The sequence below is a fragment of the Daktulosphaira vitifoliae genome, unplaced genomic scaffold (assembly GCF_025091365.1).
Source record: "Daktulosphaira vitifoliae isolate Bord-2020 unplaced genomic scaffold, ASM2509136v1 Scaffold_379, whole genome shotgun sequence".
NCBI classification, from domain to species: Eukaryota; Metazoa; Arthropoda; class Insecta; order Hemiptera; family Phylloxeridae; genus Daktulosphaira; species Daktulosphaira vitifoliae.
Genome location: NW_026099944.1, coordinates 1 through 12,094, shown reverse-complemented (window position 1 = coordinate 12,094; position 12,094 = coordinate 1). Strand labels below are relative to the sequence as shown.

The window sequence follows — 12,094 nt, the reverse complement described above, 5'->3', positions numbered from 1 at the left end:
GAATGACAATTATTCATTTTTTGGTTTAAATTAATAAAATTAAAAAATATATATGAAAACGTTCAAAAAAACAATTCGCCAACTTTTAGTTAGTTGTATTTATAAAAAATATATTAAATTTTATAAATACGTGGCTCACTCTATAATTTCAAAAAGTCTATTCCTTAACAATTGTATAGAAAAAATTGAATAACCTCCAAAATCAACCGAATTGTTTTCAATTTATCGTCATATTCATGGCAAAATCTACTTTGCATATTTTATGAATTTTCGGAATAAAAACTAATTATTATTTTTTAAGATATTTGAGCATTAAAGAACCTAATTACATTGTTAGTTATAAAAAAATGTTTTCATGTATTCCTCATTGTAAAAAAAGATTCATTTATCGTTAATCGTTAAATTTCTCTTAAAATAATAATTTTAAAAATTTTCTTATTTATTTCTCAATGTATCAGTAATCATTTATTTTTTAGGTCCGACGCTTGTCCTTTTTAGGTTACTAAATTAATTTTTTAGTGGCGCATAAATATGTAACTCACTAAAAATGATCTAATTAAAAAAATGATTGATCGATAACAACTTTTTAACTACTAATTCACGAGTTATACATATTTTTATACATAGGTCGGAGGTGTAGCGCTGCAAAAAATGAGCGTCGATAAAAATAACTTAACCCGCACCTCGTCTCCGGTCTATATTTTAAAGTGTAGGTAACTTCTGATCTACTAGTTTAAATGTTGTTATTTGGATTATTTTCTATTATAAGAACTAGTTAAATAATGTGTATGTTGCAATTTAAAAAAATCATGTTAGTACCTTTAGAACGAATGAATTATAAACTTAAAAAAAATATTTAATTACTACAAAATCGAGAAATTAATAATACTAAACAAGATAAAAAGTATAAAAATTTCAAAAGTATTATTATTTTAGGAGAAATTTAGTGCTCAGTAATAAATCAATTACCTTTTTTACAGNAAATTTCAAAAGTATTATTATTTTAGGAGAAATTTAGTGCTCAGTAATAAATCAATTACCTTTTTTACAGGGTAATTGATTTACAACTTAAGAATATCAAGTACCATTTTCAAAAAAATATTTTAATAACCTTAAAATTATTTTAATAACCTTAAAATTATTTTAATATTTGTTGAAAATTCAATTTCTGATTCTATGTTCATTGTCATGTTTTCTTACATTTTTGTTAAAAGTTTTTGGATCACATGGTCTAAATTTTTTCAAAATATAGAGTATTATCGTTTAGGAGTAAACACTTCCCCTTTCATCGAGAATATGTCACTAGATAAACTTTTCTTCTTTTTGTAAATGAGTCATTTTTAAAATTAAATATTAGACTGTATGATGTTGATATTGTTATTTTCATTGTTGTCAAGGTATACAATGTTTACTAAATTTTATTAGAACTAAGAAGTTCTACTTATAAAAAATAAAAATATATTTAGCACCATAAGGTACTATCTATAGAAGATTATTGCTTTGTTTGTAAAACTCTGAACTCAATTGTTTTTCTCAAATTAAATTTTGCTCTGGTGGCAATAGTATTTAAATTTTGCATTATATGTATTAATTTAAGACCGCAGATGTTTCAGAGCATTTCAAAAATTTAAAAACAATAATAATTTTTTGTATGTATATGTTTTTACGTTCAATCCGCTTCTGTAATTAAGGTTATATTTAAATTTTCATGAAACATATATATCAAATGACATTGTCTCTAGTATATTGATAAAAATTATATATTTAATTAATATTTTTATAAAGTTATTTCAATTATAAAATACAAAATAAAATAAAAAAATCATAAAATAGTCTTATTGTGGACTGCCTACTTATAGTAGTACAATTATCATTGAATACAAAAATTAGTACCGACGTGTGTTACTAATTTTTCGAAACAAATTTAAAATGAAAAATAACTCTAAATAAAGTTTTCCACTAACATTTTTTAACAATCTTAATGCATTAGAATAAAAATTATTAAACAAATAACTTTTTTCCAATTATTTTTACAGAAAATATTGGTGTACTAAAAAGAAAATGTTACACATTGTGTTGGATTTAAAAATATTTTAAATCTTACTTTCCATTAAAAATTGTTGTTTTTATGTTATTAAACAACATTTTCGGGACACTTACTATTTTTCTTCAAACTATAATTCTACAAAAAAAATTATTGATTTTTTACAAGTAGGTATATAATAATTAATTAAAAAAAGGACGCTCTACATTTTTATTAGTACACTTGTTATTTTATATTCAATGATTTAAAGTTGTATATATTCAGTTGGGTTGGGATTTTCAGTTTTTTGTTTAAACATTTATAGATTAACCAAAAAAATGTAATAAAATAACAACACAACTTAACAATTAGAATTGTTCAAAAAAATATTTTGACTATATAATTCCCAATATCAGTAACTAAATATGTAATATCAATTTATTTACTTCATTAATATTGACCCCTCTTTTTTTTCCTATTTATCTTTCATTTTTTCATTTACAATTTCTTTGATCTTTTCGTTGACTATATCTATATGATTACATGACAACTTAATCTGATAGATATACTCATTAATGAATAACAGTGGTATTTGTAGGTACACAGTTATATTTTGCAGAGTGACTATTGCAGACCCTCCGTCAAAACTGGTTCTTCATTTACTTTCTTATTATAATTATATCCGTTAATATAAAAAAAAATTTTTCTCCGAAAATTTTATATAGAATAGTAACTATTCTTTATAAAAATTACTATAACTGTTATAGTAACTGTATAAGAAATTAAAAATTAATGTTTAAATTTATTTTACGCAATTTGAATGCATTGGGTATTTTAAATTTTTATTTGAATAGAAATTTTGGAAAAAAGAAAACTTTATTTATAAAAATGTTTAAAATTAAGATTAGATAATTGAAAATTTTATTTTTTAAAAAAGTAAAATAATCAATAACCAGTTTTGAATATAATTATTACAGTTAAATCGTTTTTAAATTGTAATTTTTATAAAAATAATTACTAGTGCTACTTAATTTGAACGCTCTTAATCTTATCAGACTATAAAAGACATCAATAAAATATAATATAATCAGATAGAAACAATTTTCAAGTTTTTTTTCTAATTTATAACAACATATTTTTTTCTAGAAATTATATCAAATAAAAAGGAATTATTTCGTTTATTTTTATTTTAACTGGGCTAGTAATAAAATTTTTGTTTACGTTGTTTACAATCTATTGTAGTTTTTAGTAACACACTTTTATATTTTATAATTTATTATAAAGAAAATAGCACACTTTTATTTCTACTAACAGATATATCATATTTGAATAGTCTATCCATTTCGAATAACCTGTTTCAAGCCGCTTTTACAATGTAACTGTACTGTTTTAATTTTTTAGATTCCACTTTTAGATCTTTAAAACACTGCTTATTATTTTCTCCTTACTTATATGTTTTGATTTCATATCTTTATTGCATCAGGATAAATTAGCCTAACCCAACCAATTAAATTATAAATTTTAAGCTTATATTTAAACGAATATACTTAATTATGTGAAATTTCTGTTTGTAAAAAGTCTTAAACCTTAAAATAAAATAAAAAATTTACAAAAATATTGTAAACCTTAAAAGTTATTTTGTTAAAACTAATATCTTTCAGTGATAATAACTTTACAGCAGAATGGAATTCGTTGAAAAAAAATACATTAAAAAAGGTTTATAATTATTCTAATATGAAGATAGGTAAATGAGAAACTATAAAAAAAAATGTGTACTAATCTTGTGGTCATATACATTTTTTACTTGACTACGTGCAAAACTTATCATTAACAGATACTTTGAAAATTATTAAAGAGAAATCGAAAATTGTATTAATATGTATTTTAAAAAATTATTGTCATCTAAACTTAAAGGAATATATTTCATAAACTAGTAGTTATGTTGCGCAATGATGTATATAATTATACATTTGTTTCCTGTTGTATTAAAAAAAATTATTTTTAATTTAAAAAACGGTTTTAATTAATAAAACGAAAAAATTGTTTGAAATATATTTATTTTTTTATATTTAATATTTTATGTATTGTATTTTAATGTTTTACTTGTATTATACAAGTGTAAATATAAAAAAAAAAGTCATGTAGTTAAAGATCTTGAAAAATCTCATAATACTTTCTAAACATATGATAGTGTTATGTTAAGCGTTTTATGTTACATTGTTTTTTTTCTACTATAGAAACAAGTTTTAAGTATGTAGGTAATAACTAAAAAATATTTATGAAAATCAAGTACTTTATTAACAAATAATAACCAAAAAGTAGAATACTCAATTTTAAATTAGTGTATAGATAAGGCAGTTGAAATAATGTAACATGGAAAAATAACTTATGTTAAGAAAGTAAATTTTAGTGTTCAATAATAAACAATAATTTTTTTTCGGTAGTTATAATTGATATTAAATTAATACAATAGAATTGCAGGTTTATGTGTCAATTGTTCATGAAAAAAATAAGTGATTCTAATATAATTTAAAATATTATTTAGATTTTTTTTTTTAAGGTTACAATTGTGTTTGTGAATCATTAAAATTTTAAACGGACTTTTACACTTACACGATCAAAGATGTTTGCTCCTCCTCCAAATAGTTAAGATTGTAGGAGGATTTAAGGGTTTAAAGGATTTAGAGTCCAGAAATTTTAATAACTTCCCCTAAAATGAAATTTATTTGTACTGCTATTTTATGTAATCCTTTGATCCACTTAGCTGAATCATTCAGGCCCTTAAAATGTTTACTAAATCTCCGCATGGGCTACTATGATTCGAGATTTGAGTTGTAATGTATAAAAATTAAAAATACAAAGTTCAGTATTGAAAAAACTATGTGATTTGGCTTTAAAGTCCAGGTGCGAAAATATTTTCTCGCCAGCAAGTTTTCAGTATAATATTTTAATTAATACATATTATTATTATTATATAACATTGTTATTAAAAGATGTAATTTTTTCTTTGTAGTTTTCAACTTCGTAATCAGATTTTTAAGATATAAATGTTATTATTTATAACACAATTTTGGTAATTTTGCATCGTTTGTTGATGTGTAGATTAATTTTCAAAACAATAACTTTCTTTTTAGTTAAATTAAACAGCGAGTTTAAAAATAAAGGTTATCTTGCTAAGGTTATAAATAAGTTACTTTTACTTAAAAATTATTACTGAATTAAAAATCAGATTTTAATTAAAATCTGAATAATTGTACCCTTTATTATCAAACGTCTACAAAAAAGTTTCTTTAGAAATGAATATTTTACAATAGCTCATTATCAATCCAACAAAAGTTATCTTATTTTATCTTCGTGTAATCAAGATCTTGGTTTTTAACAGACTAAAGTTTTTTAATAAATTACATTTGAGCTGCATTAAACTTTTTAGTAAAATTACTGTTATTATAAGTTAAAAAAACTTTAAACAGATTTATGTTATTTAATTAAATAAGAAAGTTATTACCGTGTAAGTACTGTTTCGGTCAAAAGCCCTCATTAAAACACATTAGTGTATTTGAATTTTTACATGACAGTAATGTTTGCACTGATCGGATGTGCGGTTTGCATATAAAATTGCAGAAAGGGAAGTGTCCAGCAAGTAAGTGGTCATAGATTTCTATAAAACGATACCTATACGTTGTGTGTGTAAATGTGTTTAGAAAGAAAATCGGAACGTGTTATGGCGGGGCGTCCGTCAAGGTCACCGGAGTGTCCAACAAGAAAAAAGTGAGAGTAGTGGCGGCCGCGTGCCGCCACCGTCCGCTACCGGTATACACTTTTACTTGCGTCCGGTCTGCTGGCGGGTGCACTTTCTTCCACCGCAGTCGCACCACAGTCTCCGTAACAATTGTCGCTTCCGTCGCTATTTCATCCGTCACCAACTCATCACCGTTTCGAACCATATACAATTGTTTATGTCGATAAGTTGAGCGAGGTGAACATTACGACGTCCCACGCGAGTTTATGGTGCGCGACTGTCGACGATGCGGCCGCCGCAGCTGCAGCTGCTGCACGTCCTTTTCTGCTTCACGTATATCACGGTGGTCACTCCCTTGGTGACAATCGACAAACATGCGAAACCAGTCACGGTGAGTATGGTAGTTAAAGTGCCTAAATAAATTCCTATGACAACCATAGGAATTCTACTACAAATTGTAGTAACGGATTCTAAAGCTCAGAGCCTAATTTATTTTGCAATTTAACTTGCATTTGTAACGGCAGAGAAACTTTTTTCACGCAGTTTTACTTGTTTTTAGAATCATAAGGTTTTTTTCTCAACTCAATTGTGGATTATCATAATTGAGAAAAGAGTTCAATTTTCATTCGCTTTTAAGACAAATCTGTAAAAAAATTGTCTTCGAATCGATATTTTGTCTTGCGAGTAGCTTTAATACCATGTAATCGTAAATTAATTCCTCTTTGAACCCCATTAGTTATGCAGATATAAATTAAACTTAAACTATAAAAATTTCTTCAAGTTAAAAAAAATTTAAGTAAATGATTTTTATTTATACAATATACTTATATTTGTTTAATAAGTTAACTAGTATTTTCTACATTTAAATATTACGATAACTTAATTTTTGGAAATTTAATGTATTTAAAAATAAATTATGTCAAGCTAAGTGTCTAGACACTTTTATAATCTAATTAATTATTAATAATTGAGTGATGTATAAAAAATAAATTGAACGATTTCTCAGGTGGTGAGAAATCGCTCATGACATTCCTTCTATGGTCATCATTATTAAAATTGCGTTTAAATTTTATCTTTCTCGTTCAATTATTTGCCTCGTCAGATTTTATAACATGTCTGTCTTTGAATAGACGATGGTCACTGTTTACTTTCTGCTAGTAAAAGTGGCAATTGATTGATATGAATAGAAAGAAATACCAATGCCGATGATATGACGTATTTAACTACAACTATTACTTAGTTTGACCGTTATTTTTTACTCGCTTTTTTCGGTTTCGCGTATTACAGAATGATCATTACGACACCGGAATTCTTCCACCACCGGTCAATTCTTCCTCGTCGACCAGTCACCGTGATAAGAGGATATTCTTTGATGATCTTTTTGGATCAGTTAGTTATGAACCGGAAGAAAAATTAACGATCGAAAATTGCACATGCAGTAAGTAAAAACAATGTTTAAGTAATTAATAACTATAGAACCTTCAATGTTACCTTTACTTATATGTAAATAAATATTGTAATCAAATATTTGGCTTTTGAAGTACACGTGTGTCTTAATGTTTCAAAACATATGCCATATTGATAAAATATACTTTGACCTTTATATGAGACGCGTAATGATATTTAGACTTAATTTTTGATCTGGTTACTTGAGTTTGATTATTTTATACGCGTATTTCATAATGTTTTTGATTTTGCTCGGAAATATTTTTATAAATTATCAAATATTGGATAAAATTGTAATTTATTTTAGGTAAAGTAAAATATAATTTAACGAATTATATTAGTAAAAATATGAATAATTTCATATAAGACACTAACGCACAATTATTACTACTTTTTTTTTACTGTAGATTTTTCTATTTTCTCCAGTAGAAACCACTGACTCAAGATAACGTATACTTAATGGTTAATTTTCTATTTTTGTTGTCTATAATAAAATTGTGATTACATTAGCTATCCGATATTTGCCAATGTAACTTATACGGGTAATCTGTAAGAAAGAACGGATGTCTCGATATAACCTTGAGAGTATTTTCAAAAACAACGCATATAATTATGTAGAATTATTTGACGCCTGTGGGTTTCGCTTGTTAAAGTGAAATCAGGACATACATACTATCATAACTATATTATAATACTAATGGGTGCTCGTCCTTACAATAATAATACGTTTGTTTCTTTAGATTGTGGAGTATCTAATCAAGAAATCCGCATAGTAGGCGGACGACCCACTGGAGTGAATAGATACCCTTGGGTGGCTAGGCTTGTTTATGATGGCCATTTTCATTGCGGAGCATCGCTCATCAATAGCGATTACATACTTACAGCTGCTCATTGTGTGCGGAAGTAAGTAAAAAATCAGTGATACTATTTGTTCAATGATTTTCTATTCGATTTTACTATACGATACTGTAACGAGCGGTTTAATTACATAAGTCTTTTAAGCGAGTACAGCCTTCGCTTTTATAAGAATTTCGAACATTTCATTTTAATTATAATTCCGATTAACAGTTTCTTTAACTCGTAGTAAGAATAGTACTTAAAATGTTAAAAGTACAACGCCAAGTTATTTCAAACTACGTTCTAAGCATTCAAAACATTAAAACGTAGCATGATATTCCAATATAAAATAATTAAAGTAACTGTAAATGGCTAATGTAATTTGCTAGAATTGAGTCATCAGTCAATTCTTGTATTGTTAAGTACTATTAACGACGGATTTTTCATTTTAAGAACATTACTCCGAATTTACGTGTAGTATTAGGGTAACGTTTCGTTACATATTTTTCAAAGTATTATGTCGTTTAAGTGTGAATATAGAAAGTTCGATTATTTTAATCTCCGTTCGTTGATAATATGTTCAGTACGAATGAAAGGGATTAAAAAAAATATATGTCACATAAAACAGACATACCTAAAGTTGTGTCCGAAAAATATTTTTAAACAATTTATTCATTTTTGAAAAAGTCATGTCGATTTAAAATGAAGAAGTAAAAATATACAGAATGTTCAAAAAGTAAGGAAACAGGTCAATTGTTACAAACAATGAGACCAATAGAAACCCGTTTCTTTACCTTCTGAACACTCTACATGTATGAATTGCCGATTTTAATTGTAGTTTAAATTTATATAATTTGATTTGTTATTTTTTTTGTGTTCCTCTTATTTGCGCTGTAATGATCACGATGATAAAGGAATGGGTCAATACTTATGNTGTAATGATCACGATGATAAAGGAATGGGTCAATACTTATGAAAGTGTTTCAATCGCGTTCAGAATAATAAAGACGAGTAGATATGAAAAGATACAATTAATGGTTCTACTTTATTAAATTATAATGATAAATTATCAGATACCGAGGTATTCTTGGAGTAACGATGGTCTCCTCTCTGATATCCAGTCGAAATACTTATCAATAAGGTATTAATTGGTCAAATAAGTTTAGAAATTAATTTATAACTGAATTTAATCTATTGCTTTATTATTCCTTACTCAGATTCTTTATACTAATAATTTAGGATAATTGAAAACACTTAATTTGAACTTCGCTGTGAGTGCTCTAAACTTAATGAAAAGTCTCTGCATCCAAAAATGTGAAACTCGTATTTTTTTTACGTGTATCGTTAATAAGCACACACGTTTGATATTTATTTCAATAATATTTTTTTTATTAATATTCAGGATTTTCTTAAAGCAATAATTTTAAATAAATGATTCACTCGTAATGGACCAAGACAACACGGCTAATAAAAAATTTTGCTAGGTAGGATTTGATAAAAATTGAACCGATTTCAGTGGTTTATATATCAGTAAAATGCCTCCAATCTAAGGACATTGTAATCAGCGCTTTTTATAAATTTTATTTTATTGGATTAAATAAACATTATATGATTATAATAATAGAATAGCATTGTTAATAATAATCAAATTGACATTTATGTAAATAGTAAGACATATTTAAAAACGATATAAATATTATGACAGATAAATTAGTTTACTTTCTATTAATAGATTATAAAATTTTCAGTGTTTTATCAGTGTAAAACTTTGAATAGATTGGAGTATTATTTAGAATATTTACAGATATGTCCATGTTTTCAGTTTTATGCTGATATATTGGATTCGTTGCAGAGTTTATCTTTGAAGCGATAAAAATGTTATAATTATACTGCTTTTGTGTAGTGTAGTTGTAAATATCCATACTAAAATAAAACAACTTAAAAAAACGTAGACTATCAAAGGGTGGAAAAACCCGATGTAGCTTAACACTAGCAGCCATAAAAAGTTCACTCAAAATTTAATTATACAAGGTCAATATTTTGAATGAAGAAGCTCATTATACAAAACGAATTTACAAAAAAACAATAGAAACTGAAAATTTTTTAGAAAATTAAAACAGACAAAAAATATGGAAAATTAGCAAAACTTGGTGACCAATTATATATTAAGAAAAAAGAAGATAAAATTATAAAGCAAGTAACATAATATGCGAAAAAGCCATATTCGATATATCTGAAAATTGTCGGTGCAGAAAAGGAAGATTAAAATATAAAAAATGTCGAAAACCACCAGTAAATCTGAACACGTACAAAAACATTAATGCCAAGCAGACATTCTATATCAAAAATAGCAAGGCATTGTACCTACAATAACAAAAAATAATCATATTGACATTATCAACTGATTACCAAAAATAAATTCAAGCAGAAAACAAGAATTGTTTTCTGCTTGAATTTATTTACTATACTTAGTATAGCCGACACTATAGTTATAATTTTGGACTCGTTTCCATAGCTTCAAAAATAAACTCTGCAATGAGTTTAAAATATCAGCATAAAACAGAATACATGGACATATCTATAAATATTCTAAATAATACTACAATCTATTAAAAATTTTACACTGGTAAAATTGATACCTTGGAATATCACACACCCATAATGAGATTTCCATAATTCAAAATGTATAGATTGAAAAAAAAATGGATTTGATGTTAATAATATCTCTTGAGAATTTCAATAAACAAAATATTTTACTATGAAATGAAATTATGCCCTTTTGTCTAGTTAAACACATTAAAAGTTTTATGATTTTGGTAATGGAAATCAAAATTAAATAATCAATTTGAATTCTTGTTTTATGTAATTTTTACGAAAATGCTCATATTACGATGTAAAAATTAACTGCTTAGTATATATTTTAGTCTCTTTATTAGTTATTTGATTGTGTTTTAATTACTTTTATTATATTTTCAACAGTAAAAACGTGTGTGTGTAACAAAAAAAAAAAATTATTAGTATCCTAATAACTTATAGGAGAAAGTTTAGAGTTGTATTTTATTTATTTAACAACTGTTGTATATGTTTTTGTATCCAATGTAACTTGTATGGTTAATGTTTTTTCGAATGCGTGTATCATAAAATTTTAATTTTTAATAGTTTCAGTATATGTTGAACAATATTTAATAATATTTTAATCTACTTTGGTCAGTTTTGAGCGTAATACTGTTAAGAACTGATAAGTAATTTATTTCTAGGCTAAAGAAATCAAGAATTCGTGTAATATTAGGTGATCATGATCAAAGCACAACATCTGATGGTGAAACAATTACTAGGATGGTAGCATCTATAGTTCGACATCGAAATTTTGATGTAAATTCGTATAATCATGACGTTGCCTTATTAAGGTTACGAAAGTCAGTACCATTTTCCAAAGCAATTCGTCCCATATGCTTACCCGCGTCTAGTAAGTGATGAATATCAAGTTTATATAGTTTTATAATTATAGATGTTTGTTAGAATATTAATGAAAATTAAATTTTTGTAATAAATTACAGCTCGAGAACCATCCGGAAAAATGGGAACAGTAGTTGGTTGGGGACGAGTATCCGAAGGTGGTTCCCTAGCCAATATTGTGCAGGAAGTTCAAGTACCTATCTTGTCTTTGGCACAGTGTAGAGCGACGAAATACCGACCGCAGAGAATTACTAATAATATGATTTGTGCCGGAAGAGGCGTGGAGGATTCTTGCCAGGTAAATAATAAATAAAATAAAATTGTTTTGTTTTTGTTCATTAGATTTAATAATGTATCTAGTTAAATTAAATGTCATAAAATACCCACTTACAAATATTAAAGNTTAAATGTCATAAAATACCCACTTACAAATATTAAAGAATTTATATGTGTATTATTAGTATATACAAATATTAACTTTATAATTATTTATTATTAATTAGAATGGTTTAAACAATAGAATTAGCTTGATATTAATAGTGTAGAATTTCTCAATTTTATATAGTTATGAATTGCCTTGTTTTTGAAGTAAT

General features: G+C 25.9%; 1 protein-coding gene across 1 annotated transcript; it reads left to right on the top strand.

Annotated features, from left to right (window-relative positions):
* Nucleotides 1–5,836: 5,836 nt before the first annotated feature.
* Nucleotides 5,837–11,799, top strand: LOC126909429 (putative serine protease 46; the record flags this gene model as incomplete). The annotated part of the gene is made up of 5 exons (XM_050691853.1): nt 5,837–6,153; nt 7,050–7,200; nt 7,949–8,111; nt 11,303–11,511; nt 11,603–11,799. Coding segments are annotated over exons 1-5 (825 nt in total), but the record flags the coding sequence as incomplete, so codon positions are not given.
* Nucleotides 11,800–12,094: the final 295 nt, after the last annotated feature.